General features: G+C 37.4%; 1 protein-coding gene across 3 annotated transcripts in view; it reads right to left on the reverse strand.

The window, feature by feature from the left end:
- Positions 1 to 3,406: 3,406 nt before the first annotated feature.
- MYOCD (myocardin) overlaps positions 3,407 to 26,310 on the reverse strand; it is a 45,409-nt gene continuing 22,505 nt past the window's right edge. The window contains exons 5-13 of one of the 3 annotated variants that reach the window (XM_083148320.1): positions 23,644 to 23,822; positions 18,837 to 18,965; positions 17,297 to 17,541; positions 16,661 to 16,808; positions 15,394 to 16,347; positions 14,836 to 14,964; positions 12,551 to 12,646; positions 11,692 to 11,749; positions 3,407 to 10,532 (exon numbers count right to left, since the gene is read on the reverse strand). In XM_083148320.1, the coding sequence (XP_083004446.1) occupies positions 9,994 to 10,532; positions 11,692 to 11,749; positions 12,551 to 12,646; positions 14,836 to 14,964; positions 15,394 to 16,347; positions 16,661 to 16,808; positions 17,297 to 17,541; positions 18,837 to 18,965; positions 23,644 to 23,822 (2,477 nt within the window). In that variant the 3' untranslated portion in view covers positions 3,407 to 9,993. Of the gene's footprint in view, positions 10,533 to 11,691; positions 11,750 to 12,550; positions 12,674 to 14,835; positions 14,965 to 15,393; positions 16,348 to 16,660; positions 16,809 to 17,296; positions 17,542 to 18,836; positions 18,966 to 23,643; positions 23,823 to 26,310 lie in introns of all 3 variants that reach the window. The other 2 variants (XM_083148319.1, XM_083148321.1) reach the window with 2 other exon arrangements.

Below are 26,310 nucleotides of genomic sequence, written 5' to 3' on the forward strand. Positions count from 1 at the left end.
TGGTCATAACAATGCAAATAAGACGAATTTTCAGCAAAAAAGGCATCGAATGGTTGCGCTGATTCTATTTAAAATATTGCGGGTAGGGACACCAAAATGATGACTGCTATGATGAGGGTTGATGGTGCTGGGAAAGGGGAGCAGGGTCAGAGACGGAACTAGTGGTGGTGCTAGGGGGGCAACAGTCAAAATCTTGCCTAGGGCATAATTTAGGCTAGGGCCGGCTCTGCTGACTCGCATAAATTGGCTGGTGGGGACTGAATCTAACCAACTGGGGTGGTGCCAGCTCGTGGATAATATGTAGCTATTTACGTCTACGGCCTTTTTGTATGTTTTTGTGTGTATCAATGTGTCCTCTGTATAGATGTTCAGATCAAGGAAATTGACTTCTTTCTTACTGTATAAGGTTGTGAAAATGAGATTATTTTTATTGTTGTTTATGTGTGATATGAATTTTTTTAGAGAGTCCTCGTCCCCTCTCCATATGAAAAGCACGTTGTCTATGTATCTTTTCCAGAGCACGAGATTCGCCTCCAGCTACCATCCACCGCCCCATATATGGCGATCTTCCCACCAGCTCATGAAGAGGCTGGCATAACTGGGGGCGAATCTCGTGCCCATCGCTGTCCCAGTGGTTTGTAAGAAGAAATTGTTCTCGAACCATACATAATTGTGTGTTAAGATGAAGTTTATACTGTCCAAGATGAATTTTGTCTGTTCTGGTGTTAGTTCTTGATCTTGCGTGAGGTGGTAATTGATACTTTCTAAGCCTTGGTCGTGTCTTATTACTGAATATAAAGATGTTACATCTGATGTTACCAGCCAGAGATCTTTGTCCCACTGTGTGTTTTTGAGTATGTCCAATATATGTGTAGTGTCCCTTATGTATGATTTTTGTTTGTGTACATATGGCTGTAGCAGATTGTTCCCACATCTCCCAGACATCTGCTGACTCGTGACTTTGAATTTCTCTGATTCCCTTTTGTAACCAACTTATAGAAACTGGCCTAAGATAGTGTGGGGGACGGTGTTCCTGATTGGCCCGAGGCTTGGATCTTGAAAGTGATCACATGGCTTTTCTCCAAATATAAGAAGTTTATTTTGCAACACATGATTAACTATGGGTGGGTGGTTTTTGGCTAGGTTTTTGGGCGCTGCTTATGGTATTATGCTGCCTCACTGTCACAATAGAGACTATTCCTTAAAGTCCCCACACAATAATTTCATTGGGAAAAGAGAGGGGTTAGTGACTATGTGAATGGACCCTCCAACAGCAAAAAGGTTTCTAATATATAGCATATTTTCTGCAATAAAGAATTTCATATTTTGCATGTATGTATGTCCAAATAAAAACCTTTAAAGACAAAGATAACTTGATGAATGTCTCTCTTTGAGAATAACCGTGAGTACCGGTACGCCAACTAAAGATACCTTGATACGAATATTATAACGTGTTTTCATGTAAGTGAGTTACGCCAAACAACATAAACCTCTCACCCAATTGAACATTAAAAAACCCAGATAGGCTTCATTGCTATTTAAAGTGGGCACTTGCAAACACACAGCACAAACTGAGGAAGCCGCTGACTTTGATTGATTGATTGATCAAAGGTGGAGAAACGCGTTTTTGTAGCTGTGTTTGATCCAGATACCGCTGAACCACAACTCTTCATTGCTGCCAACCACGCCAGCTGAGCTGCACTGTTCTTTAGGCTGCTACTCATATCCCTCCTCGGCCTCTTCAAACATCTAGCTGAGTGGAGGGTGGACTGAGTTTTGGATACCTACTAAAGGCTAAACTGTGGAAACATCTTTGCAGCCTAAAGCTCTATTGAATGAGCGGGACTGGTAACTATAAGATCTGACTTGCTTAAATTATGTCAAGATTGAGAAATGAGCCATTTTAGTCTATTACATATGCCAAGCATTTTATGTCTTATGTTGTATGTCTTGTCTGTTGAGTGTTGTACATGAAGTGCACCTCTCTGAAATTTGAAAAATATTTTATTTAATATATGAATTGTTTTATATGTTTTATTTTAATAAATATTTCTATTGAGGAAATTTGCATTTGTTATCTCCTTTCTGAACACAGCTGTGCTCCTTGGATATGCATGTGAGCCTAGGCAGCATGCATTATTTCTAAATCAATTTTGTCCGCACAGAGGCACACAACCTCTGATATAGGGGAGCTGCAACAGTGTTCAGGTGCTTTACGATTAGTATTATAAGTGTGCCTATTCCTACTATCCTACCAGCGCCCCTAGGTGACCCCAGGGTCACAAATCTATAGAAACCCAGATAGGCTTCACCTCGCTACATAAATGTGTAAGTGAGGTAGAAACCTTCCGTCACCTGGGACAAAAAGAACATTTTTGTCTAAATTGATGAACCTATCCTAATCATTTTCCCTGCAAATCTCTTGTCTTCACATATTCAATGAGGACACACCTACAGAACACAGGAAAAGAATAAACAGGGACAGGACCAAGATCTGAAGCTAAGTATTCAAGACCACTATGATTAAGTTGGTATAGCGCCATCATAGCCACATGATTAACTATGATGGCGACCCATCCTCCCATTCCTTCCTATTCCTATACTCCCTTCCTTTTTTCCACCAGGTTTAGTTACACTTACAAATGATTGGTCCACATTGTACATGATCATTGTTGCTTCCTATTTTTCTGCCGACTGTGTTTTCTTGCATTGTACATGTGCATCTTTAAGTAAAAGATTATTAAAAATAACGTTTGCTTGCTATAGTTCTAGCAGCTAAAATAGATTTTTCTTTTCAAAGAAACTGGAAAAACCTTTTTTTTTTAACCTTTTATTCAAAAATGGAATTGCAGACTTTTCACAAAAGGGCATAACATATTTTACATGGTTTTCATTTTTTAAAAACTGGAAAAAATATACATAGTTTTTTAGTTCAACACATACCTTTAAAAAGTTGCATAAAATATATATATATTATATATTTTTTAACAAAGTAAGGTAGGTATTAGGATAACCCTATAATTTATATTACAAAACTTGCAATGAACTGGCCTGGAAGAGAAAACAAAATATATTTATATTTAAGGCATAATCTATTTCCCTTCATGACCTCTTGTATCTTTGTATTTCATTTTGTATATCCACTGAGAAGATTAAGGCACACACTTGATTTATTGCATAGACTGAAGCCAACTATTACCACCAAAGACCAATAAAAAAATATTAAAAACAAAAAATATTTTGCCGTCCCCCTCAGTCTTTTAGAGATTTTATTCATCAGAACTATGAATGGTCAAGTCCCATCACCACACATAACAGGGATTACTAATATTTATAATAAACTGCAAATGCTATTAAACACTACAGGTGGAATATATATATATATATATATATATATATATATATATATATATATATATATATATATATATATATATATATATATATACATCATTTGCCAAAGAAAGTGCTTCCAGAGACATGTGGAAGATGTCTTTACATGCAGTGGAATAATACTGTAGGGGTTTTCACATCCAGATGTGTATTCATACACTGTGGTTACAATCATAATTTTGTTCAAAATGTGCATCCTATTTGCACAAACAGAACAACCGGAAGTGACCTAATTACTTTGTTTGATTACACTAATCAATTTGATGTAAGACCCTTGTTCATCTTTGTGCAAATGATCCTGAATCTGTATACAAAGTGCCATGATGCAGCCGTAAGTTTCAAATGCGGCTTTGTGCATGCTAAAAACTAATTCCTGTGTGGTTAAAAATGGAGCCCAGCGGCTATAGAACAATGTTAGTAGTATTTTATATGTGTCTGTGATGTGAATATGATGCAAAATTTTAAGAAATAGATGGTACTCATCCATAAGAGGCTCAGTCGCTCTGCATGTCTAGCGCCTCATGGGGTATTAAAGTATGACATCACACCTATAATAGACTTTACACCTTACTGTAGTTTTAAATAAAGCAATATATATATATATATATGTGTGTATATATATATATATATATGTATACATACAAATAAATCAGGAAAGTAAATGTCCTGGGCCCTGGTTGTGGAGAACATGTATCATGTTAATAAATATGACACATGAAGATGGAATTTCTACACCACAGTGTTTAGTTTATTAAAAAGTATAATTGTGTCCAAGAAGGACTTGGTCCCCTAATATATATCATAACATGCCTAGCTTTTATTCCAGTAACACCCTAACATAATATTTAACAATGTCCTCTTGATGGTTAAGATTGATTACATGGGAATTGTAGTGGTGGTGCACATTAAGTCAGTATTGTAAGATGCACCATAATATTTTCTATTTACTGGTGGTAACCTTTTACACAGTGGTACTGCAAAACAAAAACATTGATAAAAATTCTATTTGAAAAAAAAAAAAAAAAAAAACAGAAACAGGAATTGATTAACAGACTGCCACTACAATATTACTGATACTTAAAATATATTAATGAATACTTTCCATAGACTATGAATTCATATTTATATTAAGCTCATAATTTATTTCTTTTACAACTACTACAAAATGCAATGTAACTTGTAACAAAATTGTATAATGTACAGACATTTTGTATTTTCTAATAGAAAACCTTCTGTTCATGTTAATAGTAATATTGGATCTGAAAGTAAAACAAAGTAAAACTATATCAAAACCATCTCCCAAGCCTTTTTCTTCTTCTTCTTCTTCTTCACGGAAATGTTGGCAAAAAGGACAATTTTTTTTTCTAATATAAATGGAACAGCAATATTCTAAATTTTAATAAAACTATTTTCTGACAATATTATCCAATTCTGAATTGCACACATGTAAATACATTGACACAATTTCCTTTGGAGATTAGATCCTTGACTTCATAAGACTAATGTATCAAACCCTTTAAAGATGTTCTACTGTAGCTATCATTTTATAGAAATTATTTGAAGGATGATAAGTAGAAGCTGATTGGCTGCAATGGGCAACGTCTCTGCTTCTATAGGAGGTTTACCACATCTCCCCTAGAACTGAGATGGACATTTCATTTTAAAGCCTTCATAAGAAAGTAGTAACATTTTGTTAAACTATTTTAGTATGGTATGGTCATTGTGAATTGCAGTAATCACATCAATCTTAAGGTGCATACACACACAGTGAGATTTTGGCTGTGTATGATTTTGACTGTGATTTCCCTTAAACTCTGTGGAGCCCAGAACCATGCAATCTTAACTAAGGGGGTTATTCTGGTCCTTTCGCACAGACCGTTTGTCCACAGGGGGACTGATGTTTGGCCTATGCGCATGTTCAGCCACATTTCTGTGCACCCAAGACAGCATGCGGGGGGCATGGGGCGGATAGTCAAACCCATGGGAACGTTCAGCATTTCATGGGCATTCCCATGAAAACGCTGGGCGTTCCCATGGAAATCACCCGGTAATGTGGGTGTCGGGGGCTTGCAGCTGACATCACTGATGTCAGCTGCCCACCCACTTCCTGACAAAAGGCCACACATTTCTAAGGTTACCTGAGTGTAACCTTAGATGTGCGTGGGCCTTCCACATCTTTCGATGGTTGGCGACCATCAAAGGATGTGGGTGTTCTCCGACAGTCGGCGAATGGATGTTTATGTTAAACATCCATTCGCAGCCACTGCGAATGTACGTGGCATGTGAGGGCATTTGTCCATGCAGGTGGCAGGCGCCATCTGGTGGACATGCAAGGCTGCGAATTTGCAGCCTTGCGAATCAACCAGAATAACCCTTCTATATTTGCTTGAGACTATTGCAGATTTTGACTGTACTAGAGCACTAGACTATATACAATCTAGTCAAAATTGGCTTGCCTGCAGTCTTTATTTTCTAGAGATGATGATCTCACAGGGGCGAGCATTGGCATCGAAAGCTGTATACACACTGTGCGATTTGTGCTAACTCTTTTTCCCATTTTGACTGTATAGTCAACATTGGAAGCTCAAATCGTACCATGTGTATGCAACTTTATGGTTATAGTCTGGTATCTGGATTTTTTTGGAGAGGCCTGTGTCTATAGCCTATTTCTTACCTGTCAGTGACAGCTGCCTTTCTCCTTAGCTCAGCACAGGCTGCTGTGTGCTGCAGTCCGGTAGACCACTGAGTGTTGCAGCAGTCTCCTCTTCATGCACCTGTATGATGTATGAGAGGGCATGTCAGGGTAGCAATAGCATTGATCCCCCGGGTTGGATCTGCCCCTGGCTGAGGTGTGTAAGGCATAGACCTGTGTAGCGCAACAATTTATTTTCATCTATTTTTGTAGGGGGTGTGCACACACCTCCATAAGTAGGCCACACCTTACACCCTAAGCCAGTACCCAGGGATGTCCCTAGCTCTCTTTGAGCCTTGGTGCAACTTTGGGCAGAATGTAATTGAGTCTCTGAATACATCAGCCGTGCCATTCCTGCTTGAGCACTACAAGAGAGTATTATCATTTCCTTAGGCTTAAGTTTAAGTGTATGACTAAAATGGGCTATAATTCAATATTCTTGAGAGCATGAGGAAAGATAATATTTTTAGATACTATGGGCCAAATGTAATAGGGTGTGACAATCAGAAAGTGAGAGATTTTGGAAAGTTTTCCAATTTTTTTAAAGCAAATTTGTTTACCAAACAGCGCTACCTTGGTATGTTCCCATAAGATAATACACCAATAAGTGATACATTAGTGATACATAACTTTGTAAAAGCAGGTTGAATTTCCAATATCAGGAGTATTCAGTCTGAAATGACATAAAAATACCCTTTGTTCCCTAATAATGGGACTCACAGTAAGGGCACACAAAAATCATGGTGTAGTACTTTAAACAAATTGATATTTTAATGTGTGCATTAAACTCACAAGAGTTGATGATTTAAAAGCATGACAAGTAGAATCCCGAGCACAAGCTGCTACCAGACTCCCAGAGCTCCTTTCCCAGAAGATGTAGGATCCAAATCTGGAAATTGGTCCTCCACAGGTTGCTGGAGATGGATGATAGCAGTCAGCCGGCACAGACATCCAAAAAGAAATCACCACACACTTAATGCATTTCGGACCCAAAGGTCCTTCCTCAGAAGTGTGGTGCTATACAGTAAACATAAGTCTTTTATATCCCTACACCAGACATTAATGTCTGGATGTTCCATTAATATACATGGCAAAATCAACCCGTTTTTCAGTGTAAATGATTACACTTTAAAAAAATGGGAAAACTCTCTTAAAATGTTTCACTTTCTGATTCTCACACCCATTACATTTGGCCCTATGAGTTACAACCTAATTCTACCATATACAGCACATACTTTTTTATTAGCCTTATCAAAAATTTAAGTTTATTGGCTTTAGTGGGAGACAAAATGGATGTCATTATTTATTTGGCCCTAGTAACGTTTACTTATGGCATGGTAACAGTATCCAATACTTTATTTTTACTTATGTGCATAAACCCTTTTGAGGATCATTCTGTGAATTGATCGCTAAATAAAAATATGCAAAGGATTCTGGGAAATAACTAATGTGCCTCAAGACTTCTCTACTGACAAACTATAATTTTTATTTTCTGTTTCAAATGGTTAAAACAAAATCAATAGAAACAAAATATAGGACTTTATCTTAACTTAAAAAAAAACGAATGTTGAAACACACGGAAATGTTTTTAAACACACGAATAACTGTTATATATCTATGCTGACATAAAGTGCGATTCTTAGAACTGAATGGAATGGCTTCTAAGTAATTCTTAAAAATAAAATCTGTAGGCGCAATCTGTGATCATGCTACAGTAAGTCTTAGCAGTGCACAGTGAACATTTATACAATAAATGAAATGAAAAATGGTGTAGTCAACCTAAAAAGCTACTTCTACCTATATACAGCATGCAGAAATGTATTGCTAATTTGGTGAACATAACGATTTATTTTATAAACACTTCCTGTAGTTTAAAAAATGCTTTGAAACACATACAAAAATTGCATCATATATACATTATAAATGTTACAACTAGGTGTAGAAGTTTTTGCTTTTACTTTTACTTTAAACATTTTTGATGGACTTAAATGTGTTCTATTAAATCCATTACAAATTCAGGAATGGGGTTAAAGTTAAACAGTCAAATTCAAACAAAACAAAACCAAAAAAAGAAACTTAGTGTGTACTTTCTTCCAGTAGCGTAAATACAAAGTAAATTTGAATGTAGTTGTCAACCACTTATTATTTGGAGTGATGTCTATACAGTATCTCTATAAGCCTGGCTAACAGACTACATTGTGTATTTACATTTTTCTATAATTTATACAGTCCAGAAAATCATACATATATAGGTAACAATTTCATGCACATGTTCATACATACATTTCAAAACTTATGTTTTGTAGTTTACATGTACAGTACAGTATGCATGGGTTGGGTACATTAGATATACAGGAGCTTGTTTAAATTCAACATTGGACATCCAGGCTAATAACGCAGTGTGACAAAAAAATCTTGCCTACAGTATGTCCAGCTTACATTTAGAAGAAAACTTCCAGAAACAGAAGGAAAGGTGTATCAAGAAGTGTATATAGCATAAGGGGATAACTACATGATACTGGAGGAGATGTATAAAGCATTGGAGGAAGATAAAGTGAAGTAGTTCCCCAAAACAACCAATCAGCTTCTAACTGTCATTTCAAAGACCAAGATGATTGTTTTGTTTTGGCAACTTCTCCACTTTATTAATCTCCAAGGCTTGAAACTTCTTCCCCACTGTCGAGCAATACAGTAGTAGTAGTAGTAGTAGTAGTAGTAGTTTCACCATTGGTTCCAAGCAGTGAGTTTTTCCCTACCTTACAACATTTAAGAAACTTAATATCATCCATGATTTAAAATTTAGGGGAATTTTGTAATAGGTCTCATAATCACTGAAAAAAACAATTTTGACACGGTACAATTGCTGGGTGTGATGAGATGCGTGCTCCCATCACACATCTCATCGCACAGCTCAAAAAAGTATGTGCTTCACATACTTTTTGTGCTAGATCTCATCTCATTGCATTGCAAAACCGATGCAATGCGATCTAGTCCAAATTGTATACAATGATTGTACCGTGTATGGGCACCTTTAGAATCAAAATAACCCAAAACACGGACAATTAAGTGATATATATATATATATATATATATCTTATTGTTGTGCAGTATCCACAAAATGATAACTTAAGGGGATTCCTTAAGGCAGGCGGAAGCAACCTTTGGCTCTCCAGCTGTTGTGAAATTACAAGTCCTAAAGCATGCCCTGCCACAGATTTGCTATAAGGGAGTGCTAAACGGTGGCATGTCATGCTGGGACTTTCACAACACCTGGAGGGTCAATGGTTGCCAATGCCTGCATTAAGAAATTTTATTTTGACTTATATATGTATTTTAAGAGCTAGGTTCAATTTTATGCAATTTAGGGGCACATGATTGTCTAAAAATAAGTTGTGTTTTTTTTAACTAATAAAGCTAAAATAATGCTTTTAAAGGGACTCCTGCTTAACTATAACACTGCTACGCAGGAATTAAACCGTATTAAAAGCACAATGTCTATAGACAATCTTTGGTCTAATGCCATCTGATGTAGTTCAGACTTCTCTCTACTGAACAAACATGAAAGTTTAAGAAAGAGCAATGCATAAAAAAAGTTTTTGCACACGTTTTGTACTTTTTGGTGTGCATATTTGGTAAATGGGAGTTACTCCCTTTTTTGGTTTGCTTGTTTTGAAGAAAATTGCTGTGCTTTATAAAATCCTAACTTGCAGCATTAGAGCGCAATACTGCTCTTTTGCAGTAAAGGCAATATGGAGTTTTATTGCTAGTTACTGTAGAACATTTATGGATTATGTTTAACCCCTACCAATTGCATACAAGCCTAAATGTCTTGACAGAGCTGGTTATTGGTAAGGTCACTATCTGGTATTTTGCATTGATATCTGTTTAACCGGAAATTCATAAAGCCTCTACCACTGTTCTAAGTGCAAGTCCATTGCATTATTTAAGTTGAGATCTGTAACATCTAGGAAGTCGGTATTGAAAATGTTAGGACCAGTAGTGGCAAGTGACCCCAAACCTGTGGCTGAACTTGGTGGCGTTAAGTCCAACCACTCCATAGTTTCCCAAGGAGATTCAGTAAAACTCAAATGATGGAGGGCAGTGCTTTCTGCAGTTGATGGGGACATTTGGGTCTCCATGGGAGATAGAGAAGTTTCCAAGATTTCTCGGGATGGGAGTATATCTTCATTAACTTTTCCTTGAAACCCATTCATAACCCGGTCAAAATGTGCGTCTTCATTCCCAATCTTAAGCAGTGGGATTTCAGTGGATTTTCCGATGGGGCTGTGAGAATTTAGTAAGACTTCAAGGTGACTGTCATTGTTTGAGCAGTTGTCATATGGAAGGTGAGAGTTTGAAGCAGACACATTTGAGTTTCCAGTTGACACACTTAGCTGAGTAAGCTTCTGCCCACATGGCCTCTCATCTTTGGCATTGGCTGGCATTTCTGAAGCAATATAATGGAGAATGAAATGTAATCATACAGTTATGACTAAGGTAACAAAATGTTATGTCAATTCCAAAAGTCACTTTTGCATTTCTATTAAGCAGCCAGTACTACTCAGATGCCCCAATATCACAGATGTGTGGACAATGTGACACACACATGAATGGTAAAATACAGGTGTAGTCCAGTGGTAAGGGTAAGTACTGGATCAAACAAATAATGAATACATTTCTGGTTTCTGGACAACCTTTTACACTGTACTCAGGTTCAACAGATTGTTTCTATGAATGAATTCTTACTTTAGAGTGACACATTCAAATAGTGTAATTGGCAACACAGAATCTAATGTCAGTTCAAGTTGGTTGAAACTGACTACATTGGGACCAGGTCTACATGTGTTTTATTTTAGAGGACAGAAATGGATTCTCCAGATAACCATTTCTCATCAATATAATAAAACTAGCACACATTTTAGACCTTTCACTTCAATCTGATTATCAGCTGCTTATTCTTTATATAATCTGGTAATACACGTGTGTCACCACATTGAATACATATATGCAGTTCTCACAACAGGCTAAACGGAAAGATTCCTTCAGACAATGAGCGGAATGCAGCAAGCATCGCAAGCAAATTGCGATGCTTGGTGCCAGTCTCTGCACCAAGCAGAGCCAGTCTCTGGTTCTAGTAACTGTGCCAGTCTCTGGTGCCAGTCTCTGCTTCTAGTAACACCATAAGCGTGAAGAATTTGGCAAAGGACTGCTCTTGCGGAAAGTGCCGTCCTTTGCGATGATAGAACTTCTAAATTTTGGACCTGGAGGCCTATCACGCTCTGCCTGGGATGCTGGGAGGGATCCGGTTGGATCCATCACAGCAGAAATCTGTGATAGAAGCCCATAGGCTTCTATGGCCAACACCAATTTGAAAATGGCATTACCCACCACATCCAAGCCCCAATAATGTATTGCGTTCTGAGCCAGGTGCATATGCTGACCATGGCCAAACCTCAGAGAATTGCATTTTCTGAGGTTTGGCTGCATTTTTCCCTTTCCTGCATCTCTCCCTATATGTGGTTCAATTAAGACTGAAATGTATTCATGTACATATTTGTGAAAGATGCAATCTCATGTTGTAATCTTTTATTTGGTTGCAGTCTTACCTCCACTCTCAATCAGGACATCAAGAAGTTCATCCATCTGTTGACTTCTTGTGATTTGCTGTGGAAAGACATGATTATGGTTAACTAAGAAAGTTTTTGTCAAATTATTGTATGTACAGTATGTATCGTCTCTCTATATATATATGTCTAGTGTCCGTTAGTCTCCGAAACACTGCCATCTGCTGGCAGAGAGTTAAACTACATCTCTTTCTCACACATACACAAACACAGAAGGTAGCAGACTAGCTTTCAAAGCTTTTTCTTCGAGTGGGCTTACTAATTTCATAATAATGGTTAATGTAAAATTATTTCAGCCACATTAAAAAGTTGATGTTCTCAAATTCAATACATTGTGTATTCATGTATCTCCAGCTTTAGCTATCTTTCCCCAGTGCTCCTCATCCATAGCCCAATAAAACAGGATTCCCAAATCTTAATATGTAAACAATGGGACACCATTTTCTTACATTTTTATAATATCATAATTTATAAATTCCGATTTGCAAGAAAAGAGAATGCAAAAATATTCGCTGGTGTTGAAACAAGCACAGTTCTAAAATGTTTGTAAAATGGAGTAACATTGTATATGCTTTACAATCAAATATTAAATAGGCTTGTATACCAAATAATTAAAGTTCAATAGCTAACTACCTATCAATGACATCACTGGATTCCATGGTGACATTTTTGGACCAATTATTCAAGATTCCAAGACAAAGAATAGTGATATTTAATTATGTGATTGTATTTTAACATGTACTAATATAATGGTCTTGTTAATTTCCCAAAACCTTTTTTTTATTTCTTGAAAAAATAAAAAAGGCTTACAAAATATAATAAATTACCTAGAACTTATTACCTGTCTGACTGCATCCTCATAGGTGGGGAGCTGCTTGGAAACTGATGAGGTTGCGTTAGAGAAAGTCGTACATGGGGTTGAAAGCTTTTGACCTGCCTGGGGAAATGGTTGTAAAGCAGTTATCTGCAAGTAAATACAGTATAATTAAATATGTGTATTTTAAATTTGATACTTAACTATGAATTTTAAGTTTTTCTGTTATATTTATTAATATATATTTATATTTATAAAATGTGAATGCAGAATAAATTTACTTGTACGGAGTACTGGATAGAGTACACTTTGTTTTAAATATTTTACTTTTGATTACAATTTGACAATTTTGCACTTTTGGAACTGGCTTCAACTTTTATATATAAATTTAGCTAAGATTTATTTTCATGCAAAATAAAAAAAGGTCCAAAACTCGATAAATATCACCATGGTTTTATCCATGTGTCATTTAAAAATAAGTACTTTTTTCAAATTGAATGGCAATTTCTAAATGTGAAGACATTTCCAAACACCTCCAGCACTTTTAAGCGATGCATGCAATAGTTTTTATTATTTATTTCCATAATTTTCTTGACCCCCTTTTTTTAAATTTTGCCTCATTTCAAAATTATTTGTAATAGGCCTCTTTGAAGCACTAAGGACACAAAGTCAAGTTACTGTAAGAAACCTTGAATCTGTCACATGGAGGAGCCTTAGAAACTTTACATTTACTCCTCTGTTATTAAATACACATATATTAATTAGAACAAAGTAAAATTGCAGTGTCTTTTCATGCAAACCGAGTTTTCCAGTGGAACTGTCCTTTTTTGCAATGATTTCCGTAGAGTAATCTTCAAATATTGTGTGTGTTTTATCATTCTGTGCATTGACATTCTGTACTTTCTTTGAAAATTTCCATTTCACTAAATTGATATACTGTGAACAGAGCAGTGAGGATGTTGGAGAAAATTTATTAAGATGTGAGTTCTATTTCAGATGGGTTGTTGCTATGGGCAACCAATCAGATACTACCTATTGGCTTCTGCAAGATGCAAAATAAATAAGAAGTCGATTCTGATTTGTTGCCTATAGCAACATCCTATGTGAAATGGAACTCCCTCTTAGTAAGTAGTCCTCTGTTGTGTGGGTTGATTAAAGATGGACCTGTAACACTTTTTTGAAATTTAGTTAGTATTTATGTCAAATTTTCCAGCCAAATGAGGAATAAAGTGACTACATTGGGGAAAAGTTTTGAAAAGGTTGCTCATTCTAGATTTGACAACATATACACTATAAAAATTGCAATGACACTTAAAAAGGTAAATGGCTTAATTTCAGTGGTTCCTAATTGCATATTTCGGGGGAAATCCCAGTGATCTGCTGGACACCCTCATACATACTCTATGGGGGGTATGCAATCTGCCACTGCTATTTCCGACGGGGGAAATAGTGGTGGCTCCCTATTCGATTCTGTCTTTAGCGTCAGCATTGAAGCGGGATCACGGCAGAACGGGCCCGACTTTATATGGCTGTCGGGCCAGTTCTGACAATAACAGCCGTGGATTGTCACGATCCCGGGGGCAGATCGCCAATCCATGGCCGTTTTGCGGCCACGCCACCTTTGCACCGATCGACAGGCGGGACATTGAATCACGCTTGTCATTCTGCAGTCGATCAGACCGCAAACAGGCCAGGATCATGGTTGTCAGGAGGGATCGACAGCCGTGATCCTGGATTGCATACACCCTATAAATGTTATGAGTTGCTTAATGTATTCAGAGTTATTATAATATGGTTGCAATGATTAGAAAATGGCAGAATCATAACTTATTTAAACTTTTTCTAGTCACTGTTATATTTTTTCCTATGTTGTATTAATAATTCTAGTCACTGTTATATTTTTTCCTATGTTGTATTAATAATTCTTGCCAAAAATGTATGAAACACCTTAAGATATGAAGGGTTAGGGAATCAGGTACAGATCTTTCTATTTACATGTTACTTGTTGCTTTTTGCATCTAGGAGGCACTAGTTTCTATTACTCAGAGCCATACATTATAATTATATGGTTTACGCTTTATTTAATGACACAATGGTTATTAATACAATTTTGCCATTTTTATTTAGTTATACTTTTTTTCATCGTTTGTCAATAACCTTTGTTTAGGAAACTAAATAAACTTCTATAAATAAAATATATTGACATTTTAGTATCTAGAACCAGAATACAGCATTAGGTTCACAATCAGATACAAACTGCAATGTTTTAAATTCTCAGCTGAATCAAAATGGTACACCCCTGAAGATCCTACCTTTCCCAGCACTGGTGGACTCTTTGGAGGTACTCCATCTTTATTACTCTGCTTATTTTCTGATTGTTCAATATAAGGTGGCTGTAATGTGTTCTGGTTTGGAGAAAAGCATACGGTGCTCCCAGCATTCTATGAAAACAAAATTGTAAGACGAAAGTTAGTTGTACTTCTTTTAGTGATAGCAGTAGAATAAATATTAGACTTCTATTTAATTATGTTCTTGACAGAGTTAGAACCTACTAGTTTAATAAAAAAATCTCAAAAAGTCAACATATATACTTATACAGTATTTACAGTAGCTACAGTTATCTTCCTGGCTAGTTATTTTAATATGGGTTCCCTAACAGAAGTGCATTTTTTTACAATTTAAAAAATATTCTGTAAGAAATACATATTTACCCATCAATTTATTTAACCAAAATAAATACATACACATTTGCCATACTGTATAATGTAAAGGACATGTCACTAAAATGAAAGCATATATAAACTAACATCTTCAAGTAAATATGAGACAACCAAAGTGCACATACATGTACTTTACTGTTTTTTTTATACCTGGGCTGTGTGAATCCGATGGTTGATATGTGGCGATACACTGCGTGCATCTCCTTGAGTGCTTGGCGATACAGACAATAGGTAGTGGTTGTTAGGAGATGGGGGTAGGCTGATGTGCTGTGGACTATTTGTAGTTCCAAGTGGAGAGTGTTGAGGAGAACATTGGGGACTTAGGAATGTGGAAGACATGATAGAGTTTTGGTTTGAAGTCTCCATGCAATGGTTATTTATCAAGCAAGGCATGGGCTGCGTAGTGCATGATCCCATCTTCTCATTTGTAGTATGTGTCTGTGTTTTCATAGCCATTTGCTTTGATGCAAAGGGACAACTTGACACATTTTCCTGTTTGATAGGTGCCCCAAAAAAGTGATGAGATGGCAGAATCTTGTCTTGAGGCCCACAGCTCCCTTTCCGTTTTTGTAGCTGCAGCCTCAACTCTTCAACTTGTCTTTGTTCCTGCTGAAGCTTCCAAGTCAACTCATTGATGACTTTCTGCTTCTCCACCAACATTTTGTCTTTTTCAGCATCAATGCCTTCCAGTTCTACTTGGTAGCTACCACTGTTGATACTGCTCATTAGACTTTCCTCAGCACTTAAATGGATAGGGGAAGGGTGTAGACCAAACTGTGGAGAAGACATTTGCCCATCACTGAAGGTATCAGGCAAAGATCCACTAACAGAGAGGTCAGACGAAGCTGGCGATATTGGTGGGGTGGAGCTAGTGCTACCAAACTGATAGAATCCATTTGACATAACTCCTGCTGATGGGTGTGTTTGGTAACCAGAAAGTGAGTTATTTGGTGTTACTGGGAAAGTGACTGTTGTAATTTCACCGAATGTTGGAACACTGTTACTACTGCACTCCTGGAAGGGTCGAAGTCGTTCCATCAGTGATGTCTTTGTACCAGAAACAGGCAAACCACGTATTCTAAGTTGTTGTCTTAACTCAGAAACCTTTAAAAGAAAAGTATTCTAAGATTTAGCAATTGTGAATCTAAATGTTTACTTTAAAAAGTTTTAAAATTATTATTGACATTATTTTAATAAAACATATTTCAGACAGATATTCTGTAGAACCAAAATGTTTCACTAAAAAATAATTTGTTAGCAGAGTCATACAATTATTAATACAATGTTTTTAGGCATTGGCAACATTAATTATTACAGTTCATGCAGTTCCTTAGTCAACTTTAAATTATTTTCTTAGAAACATACATTTTCAGGCAAAATGCATACAGTGTTTTGGTTAGATAATCCATAGACCTACTTTTAAATCATCCAGATTGGAGGGCAATAATCCTGGCTTCATAGATGATACATTGGTCTGGCCAGAAAAGGTGGTCTTAACTGGAGACAAAGATGGACTGTGAACTGTTGGCGTGTTGGCATTCCGAGTCATTTGATCATTTGGCTGCCTTTAAGCAAATACATTGTTACACGAAACAGTCCAAATTAGGTCAGCAATTTATACATTGCATTTTTCTAATTAGTGTAATTGTGTATTTTTATTGTACTGGTATTGTAAAATTATTTAGGAATGAGTAAGTTCCCTTACAGTACTAGTGACTATCCAACTCATAATATAAAGCATCTTAGGTTTATCAATGAAATGAAAACCCCACCATGTAGCTTAGCAACCACTAAACATACCTACAATCTTTAACCATTAGATCATGCATGACCAAAGTATGGCCTCTTTGCCTGTTCGGAAACTACAAGTCCCATTATGCCTGGCCACAGTTTTGCTATTAGTGACTGCTATACTATGGCAAGGCATGCTGGGATGTGTCGTTTCACAGCAGCTGGAGGGCCACAGTTGGCCATGCCTGCATTAGATGGTATGCATTCAATCTACACGTTGTGATAAGGAAAAATAATATATTAAATGGAGTTGAGCACGTACTTGAGATGTGAGTGGTGCATGCCTTGGTAACTGAAATGTTGTTGCTGTTGTTGACTTAGGATCTGCAGTTGAAGAAAGAGCTGCTGTTGTTGGAGGAGCCGGGCATAGGCAGAGTCCATGGGTGGAGGAGATTTCTCTGCCTTCTGATCTGGAGGAATGTACTGGTGATATTTCAGCTTTTTCACCTTTGGCTTGATGTCTTTTGGCTTCTTGTGCCTGTTCTTAGAATCTGCTGCAGACTTCGTCTAAGTATACCAAACAACATCAAAGGATATTGCTGTACAGTAGTTCTACATTATATAATATTGTATGTATTACCCAGAAACCCTCAGAGCTATATGCTAGTACTTCATTGGTGCATTTGTTTTGCATCTATTGTACTCATAGGCGTGCGCAGCACATTTTATTAGGGGGTGCACTGTCAAAGCAGTGTGCCTAACATGCCTATTGGGCGGATTCAGTATTGAATCCCGGCGGTCGGGATCCCGGTGTTCAGAATCCCGACGCCGGAATCCCGACAGCCGAAATGCCGACAAGGGGGGGACGTGGATCGCCCCCCCTTGCGGGCTCGCTGCGCTCGCCACGCAGCGGGCCCGGTGCCTCGCTACGCTCGGCACACTAATTTATTCTCCCCCAGGGGTGTCGTGGACACCCCAGGAGGGAGAAAGTGTCGGCATTTCGGCGGTCAGGATTCCGGCGTCGGGATTCTGAACGCCGGGATCCCGACCGCCGGGATTTTAACTGCATCCCCTATTGGGCATGTCTAACACCGCCAATCAGGCGTGCGCTCACTACAATATAAAACGTCTCTCAGCCACACCATTATATCGTGCCTATTTCAGTTTTAATCTTCTAATTACTCTGTAACAGTATGTGCAAATAAAGTCAACATCATATCTGGATGACACAGATATGTAGTGATATGACAATGGTGTAATACAATTAATAATGCAAAACACACATAATTGATTGGGGGCTTATTTTAATGGAATACAGGTCTAAAAAGTATTTGGTAAAAGGTATTGCTGGTATTATTAGCAGCAATAAGTGTGGGGGTGGGGGCACAGCATTAGGGGGTGCCTGTGCACCCTTAACACTCAATGGGGCAGATGTATTAATCCTTAACAAGAGATAAATGCAAGGGTGATAAAGAGAGATAAACGTCCAGCCAATCACCTAGTAACTGCCATGTTACAGGCTGTGTTTGAAAATAGTCAGTAAGGAGCTGATTGGCTGGACATTTATCTCTCTTTATCACCCTTGCATTTATCTCTTGTTAAGGCTTAATACATCTGCCCCAATGTGCGCACGCCTAAGATTGTACTCATCTGCTCAGTTTACTTGTCATCAACACAGATAAAATCAACACCTCCCATTTTAATATGGTTCAAAGGGACCCTCAATGCAATATACAATTATTGAAAAAAAAAATATTTTTCATGTTGATCATGTTAAAATTTTTATTTTTTAGCTGACTATAACCTAAAATAAATCACTAGAGGTTTTAGGGCCATTTAAGACAACAGTTATTAACCCTTACCTTCACTGCTGTAGAGATAGGTGTCTGAGGTCCCGTTGTAGACAGCTGGTTTTCAGAGTGATGTGAGCAGGGGTGACTCTGGAATGCACTCATATCCTGGACATCATTTTCATTTTCTTGGGTATGATTCTAGTATAAGTGGAGAACAAGATTCTTTCAAAATGCTTTTATTTATTCCACCATACAGCGAGACAGCAGACATGCCAGGTCTCTCAGACACCGCACCAGGATTAGAGGCAGAGAGTCTAAGATGACAGTCACACACAGCCGGCTACAGATTTATGTGCAGTTTATACTCATGCTTTCCCTATTCTACTGCAGTAATATATGGCCGCTTGGAATAAACTGCAAAATAAGTGTTCAAGGCCACAGGAAAACAGTTAGCGTTCTTTAAATATAGGAGCCAACTTTTACATTTAGGTTACTATTGTTAACATGGGGTCCACAGTCAATCGGTCAACACCAAAAGGTCGACATACACAATCATGGCACTGGAAAAAGGTTGAAACAATTAAAAGGTTGACATGAAAGAGGTAAACATGAGTTTTTCAGGTTTTTGGGTGTCAAAGTCCCCACTTGAGTACATTAACCCCCAATTAGTGTACGGTGTACCCTCGCATACATCACTTCACTCGCCATGCTCCATTCTCAATCGTAGTCCACATGGATGGTAAAGTATGAAAAAGTAAAAATAAAAATGTGAAAACATGTTGACCGTTTCATGTGTTGACCATTGCCACCTCAACCTTTTGCTTGTTTCGACCTTGTGATGCCAACAATATAGTGCTGACGAAGACAGTGTTGTTCTATCTTCCAGATACCCTACTAGGCTATTCCCATAGAATATTGTATTGTGAGAATTATTGCACGCTAGTCATACTAACAGGTCTCCACCAAGCGGAGATTACATCTACTGAGTTATGAATTCTGGATGTTAATTACAATATAATTATGCAGTCATGCATAGGTAATTATTTCCAGTAAATAGGTGTAGAGAGATACAGTAAGGACTAAGAGGTACAACACTAAATCAAAACAGAATAAAATAAATGTGTTGTTTGGAATTCATCCTATTTTAAGTAGTTTTATAAACAAGTAAGGAGTTGACAGTCAAAAATCAGGTTGGTTACTTAAAACCTTTATGATGCTTACTAAATGTATTGGTTTGACTTCCAATACTGTAGTTATACTATAGCTTCTGCCTGAAACTACCTGTTGAGAACTGAAATAGAAAATATTGCTACCATTTGTTGACTAGACTCTGATGAATTCACCTACTTTAGTAATATCAGTAGTCTGTCAAATATTCACTTGTCAAAGAGCACTAGTAAGTGCTCTTTGACTGTCACAGTATTACTGTTGACTTTGACAGTATTACTGTAAGTAATAAGCACTTTCTAAAGGAGTCCTATTTCCAATTCATGTATCAGGATTTACTATAGTAATACCGGTACTTATGTAATATCTGGACTCCCGTTTTTCTTATGAGACAGCGTCCTCTCGCGGGGCTCGCTGTGCTCACCACGCTTCGGGCACGGTGGCTCGCTGCGCTCGCCACACTATATAAAGTCAACTCCATGCGTAGTTGGATAGTAGGGGTATGAAAAAATGGGGTGCATTTAACATGGGAGTCCAGATAATACATAAGTACCGTAATACCAAATATGATGATTTGTTATATTTTTTAAATATCATATTTGAGTGTAGTTACCATTTAAGAGTAGGTATAGACATGAGAACCAAATATATTCTTCAGTAATTCATATACAGAATACAGTAAGAGTTTTTATATTATGTATGAGGAAACTAGGAAGAGACAGAGGCGACAATTCGATAATCTGTGCAGTGTCTGGAAAATGACATAAACACTGATATTCCAACTCTGTGCAGACCAGATGAGACTAAGCATCTAGTGATTGCGTACTTGGCAGACACCTAGTAATAAATCTGGAGAGGGCATTTCTTTTAATCAGGATGTCTTGAAATTCTGTCCAGCTATGGCTACTGAAAAGATATTCACAAAGGCTTTTTTTTGTGTGCAAACTGTTAGAATTAAAATTTAACCCAAAACAAATATGCTATACAGTATAATGGTCTAAAAGAAAAAAAAAGAGAGATAATGGAAACAAATGGTCACAGAATGTGTATTTTATAAACATAATTTTTTTTTGGCTATAACGAAACCAATTTTTTATAGTTTTCTTAATTTTTATAGGTAGAGTTCTAGAAAAGTTCTAGAAAAGAATATGGAGTACAAAGGGCTGTGGTTCAATAGATCTACAGTAAAAACATAGTCAATTAAACACCAAATGTTCCGTATACAAAAGGTCAACAAGGTGAAAATATCAACATTGACTAGGTGGACAGTGTATACTATACAGTATATAGATATAGTCTGAATAGAAGGGGAACAGTTTTATATAATGAATAATACTAAATGCAAGGTTTTAGAAGCACGTGATTGCCTCTCAGCATAAGTGGTATATTGTATATTACAGACAAGGTAACAACTGCTGTCGATTTATGTAGTTCTCGTATAAATAAATTGAAAAAAAAAGGTCAACCATTCACATAGATTTCAGGGCAGACAGAAACTCCCCGGGTGGGCTGAAAACATATTTGTTTTCAGATTTGTGCGACTTTGAATTTATTTAGGTGGGCCTTAGACCTCCAAAACAACAAAAAAAACATGATATAGATCATAAAAGTACTTTGTGACGAAAAATAATAACTGCTAGATTGTGAGCATGATGCCCTCACTACAAGCCTCCGAGACCAATCATATTTTATTAGCTCTCTGCAAGTAGACATAGCACGTAGACAATACTTTGGCTGACTGCCATTAGAGCCTGGAAAAATCAAAGCCTCTTATGCCAAGTACACTGTGTAACAAAGACACAGGAATGAAGAGTAAGCCGGCTGAGCCAAAGGTCTGTCAAATATGGGTTAACAATCCCCCTATATACCCTGTGCAGAACATTGCTATCTTATGAAGCATTATTACAACGCAGAGCGTTTACTAGCCCCGTCTAATTTCAGTCAGTAATCCAGATTTCTAAACAAAATGATGGACATATTTTAGTTTAATGTGCTTTATGATGCAACTGATTTTATAAATTGATAAATTCACCTCTTCTAAAGGTCAGCACTCTAGGCATTAGTCATGCAGTCCAAGAAGATTTGGTCTATAGGTTTTGTGTCAGTTTTGTAACTGCATGAGAGCTTAATGGCACATTTTAAGGAACAAATCAAAATGTATACAGACAGCCTTGTGTACCGAATATTTATATTTCAGAAGCTTTCACTATCAACTATCAATATAAAAGTCTATTATTGTGAACATGTCACTTCAAATAATTTTTTTTTACTTACTAGTATATTTAAAGCTTATTCTATATTTTGGCTGCCAATTGTTACAGAACAGATGAGCAATATGCATTTTTATCTGCCTTGTTATATTCTCATTGATAATTTTGCCTTAGTGCCAATGGCATCAGTATGTAAATGAGGGTGTGAAGGCATAACAACCATGCATTCTATGACAATTAGCATTCTAGTTTAGGAATAGATAATGAAAGCTTTTCTTTATTTTTAAAATGTTTTTCTTATAATTTTTTTGTTCCTTTAAACCAGTGGTAGTCAACTCCAGTCCTCGAGAGCTACCAACAGTTAACATTTTCCAGGTCTCCTCAAAGAATTACAAGTGAAGTAATTAGCTCCACCTGTGGATCTTTTAAAATGTGTTTTTTGATGGGAAAACATGAATTACAGTATTGGTAGCTCTCAAGGACTGGAGTTGGCTACCCCTGCTCTAGACAAATGTTTAAGGCTGGACAACACTAGAATGACATATAATTTGTTCGAACAATGAACCATTTATCGGTAGTGGGCTGTCTGTTGTGTATACACAACATGTCTGTAAACTACCGTATTGGGGTAACTATAATGGGTCGAGGTTGTGCTACTCACACAGGCCCCGGGGTCCAAGTGTCCCACACCACACACTTACCTATTCGTATCCCTGCAGTGGCTGACTGAAAAATGTTGTGGTGTACACAATAGAGATGACTCTGGGAACACGGCACAGTGCCATGTTCATACACAGGCTGCAGGGACTGACATCACAGTCCGGCAGGCAAATTGAAATGCTCCTTCAGTTGTAAAATCTGCACAGACATATCAAGTGGCCACTTGGTAAGTGTTTAAGCTTACCACATTGGCTGATATTTCGACATATCCAGCAGATGGCCATGGCCATGTTTTTCGTGGTCCCATGCCTAGACACACTGATGAAATGGCCCCTTATACAATATCAACAAGTCAGAGATACCAAGATTTTACATTCTTTTTGTATTGTAGCTTCATAACCTCAACAAGGACTACAATATATTAACAGTTATTAATATAGCACAGCTATATTATGTAAGCGCTTTACAGATAATATTCAAAACATTCACATCAGTCCCTGCCCCAGGAAGCTTACACTCTATATTCCCTACCACATGTACACAAGCATACATAAATTGTATGGTAAATTTTGTTGGGAGCCAATATACCTACCTGTATATTTTTGAATTGTGGGAGAAAACCAAATTACTCGGAGGAAACCCACACAAACATAGGGAGAATATACAAACTCCACACAGTTAGGGCCATGGTGGGACTGACCTCAGTGCTGGTGAGGCACATCTCTGCTTCTGAACAAAAATGGTTGGTGATATTTGTGAAACTTTAGAATAACGAACCTGGTAAAGATAGCCTCTAAGGAAAAGGTTTCTTAAATGTTAAGATTGGAAATAAATCGTACCAGCACCGGAGCAGAGTGTGGAGAACCAATGGCATCCATATGTTTGGTCTCTTGCGGAGATGAAGATGCAATTCCCTGGGAGTCATCACTTCTCTCTTGTTCAGGGGATAAAGCATCATTGCTGCTATCTTCTTCAAAAGCAAAGGCATCCACAGGCTTGGAATATGTGGTTGGACTGCCTTCAGAGATAAAAAAGAAAACAAGAATATCAATAAAAGTAGTCTATGGCTAAATATAAGAAGAGTGAAATAAACAAAATATAATAAATACATTAAATACAATTGCAGATGTATAATAAGGTACAGATGCATTATAAGGTTCCCTCAATAAATTGTACATATTATTTAAGAGAGTGCTTACTTAAATAATATTTACTATATATATACAGATTAGTGGTTAGAAACGAACTAACTTGGGAGCTGCTACTTATATGCTTTGCATGTGAGAAGTGTACATTTAGAAATTCTCATACGTTCTTGCCCCTGATTTAGTCTTTTGATTTTCATTTGTGTCCCTCAATAAATTCCATGGATATCAAAAACATGTGCAAGTTTGTAGGATAATTTTTTTTTAACCAATCTTTTTAAATATATTTAAAACTGTAAACCCCCCCCCCCCCCCCCCCTCAGTATCTGTCTAGATCAGGCATGTCCAAACTCTGGCCCTACAGCTGTTGTGAAACTACACATCCCAGCATGCCTTACCATAGTTTTAGTATTCCCTAATAGTAAAACTGTGGCAAGGCATGATGGGACTTGTAGTTTCACAACAGCTGGAGGGCCATAGTTTGGACATGCCTGGTCTAGATCGCCATTAGAGCCAGTGGGAGACATACGTGGTGGACTTTGCAGGGCTTCCTTGCAATAAATGTATTATCAATGCAAAAACAAATAAATTGTCATGTATCATTTCTCAACCTCAGTAGATTCATAACCTTAATGACAGGCACTACTGTGTGGTATATTTTGTATGGTCACACTCTACTTTGTGATAATGGAACATCCATCTTAAGTCTAATGTAATGGCCAGTTAGGAAGAATATATAGTGAGTTCCGAGGTATCATGGCCTTGGAGATAAACATTTTTTCCTGACCAGCACATCAGGAAGTAATGTGACCCAGAGCTTAGATAATCCTGCTGCTTCTGGATCAAACTCCATTTTGTTCTCATTAAAGGAGAGCTCAGAGTGCTGAAAGGAAGTTGGGTAAATGTGTTCATGATATCAGCCCTCAGCTATGTGCCAGCTCGCAGCACAGACAAAGCTGCCTGTTGCATTAAACATCCTAGCATCTGATGTGTGTGACCTCTAGCATGTATATACATCACATCTGCATAGAGAATGTATATACATCACATTTCAAAACTTACAAACCAAACCTGAAATAAAGACTCGGAGACTTAGGTTTGGCAGAAATTGTTAGCTGATTTATTTTAGCACTTTTAAGCTAGATTAATTTATTAATAATTAATTAATGGTGGCCCAGAAAGAATGGCTAATTAACTAAGCTCCACCCACAAAATCTGCATACGTAATCAAGCCTACCCTAACAAGCGGTATCCGCTCGACCTACTGCATTCACTACCCACCCATCTGGGTGGGGTCACTGCCCCCGAGCGGTTGATCGAGCGAAGGCCTAAGCCAATGAGAGACGAGCGCACCGAAAAGCAAAAATATACGTAGCATCATCATTTGAATAAGAACTAATTCTATTAACCTGACGTTCTTTCCCGCCTATCAGCCAACGCAATTAAACACCCACCCAACCATGATAACACAAGGGAGGGAGGGCGGGAAAACCTTCAGGAAAGAGAGGAAGACTCCTCCCTTTGCTGCCCTGATATCCCAGCTAACACTGCCCTTCCCTGAGTCCTTATTGGACCCCCAAGTCACATGCTTCCCTAGGTCACACTCCAACCCTATTGCAGACATTACGTTAATCGGAAATTAGTGTGGAAAGGAAGAAAAACCCTAATAGTCAATGAGATTACATTAATAACTCGACTACACTTTGCAGTATCAAACACTATTTATCTGTAAGAAGTTAAAGGCAGATATTTATACTTTTTGGACTAGTAAAAATGTAATTCCACCGAGACTGTTTATAAGAAACAATCCAAGCATCTCAATTTCTGGACTTATTGCAGTAACCAAAACTACAGCCAAATGCCAATTTTTTTTAATATAATGATCAGTGCAGTGCTTTTAAATATACAGTAGTATATATGTTAAATATCCCACTATGTATTAGTCCCCTCCCCTTTAGAATGTAAGCTCTCACGAGCAGGGTCATCTTTCCTCATGTGCCGTTCCTTAAACCATCTCCATACTTCCTTCGATGGCATCTAATCCCTCAGTTTTATGCAATTTAATACTTATTTCAGTGCAGTCTGCTGGAGCAGCTATGTTTATATACCCTGTACTTGTCTGATACTGTCTTGAACTTGAAGTCACAATTTGCTTACTTGCTTATGAACTCTGTTATTGGGAGCTGCTGATTTTATGTGGCGCTATATAAATAAATTATAACAATAATAATAATAATAATAATAATAAATGCATTAAGTACTGTATGCAGCTTCTAATTGCATACTTCTCTGTTGGATTACTATAGGTGAAGGCCTTTTAGCAGCACCTAGAATCTTCTAGAATACATACAGTGGTTGATG

The sequence above is a fragment of the Crinia signifera genome, chromosome 6 (genome assembly GCF_055691185.1).
Source record: "Crinia signifera chromosome 6, ASM5569118v1, whole genome shotgun sequence".
NCBI lineage: Eukaryota > Metazoa > Chordata > Amphibia > Anura > Myobatrachidae > Crinia > Crinia signifera.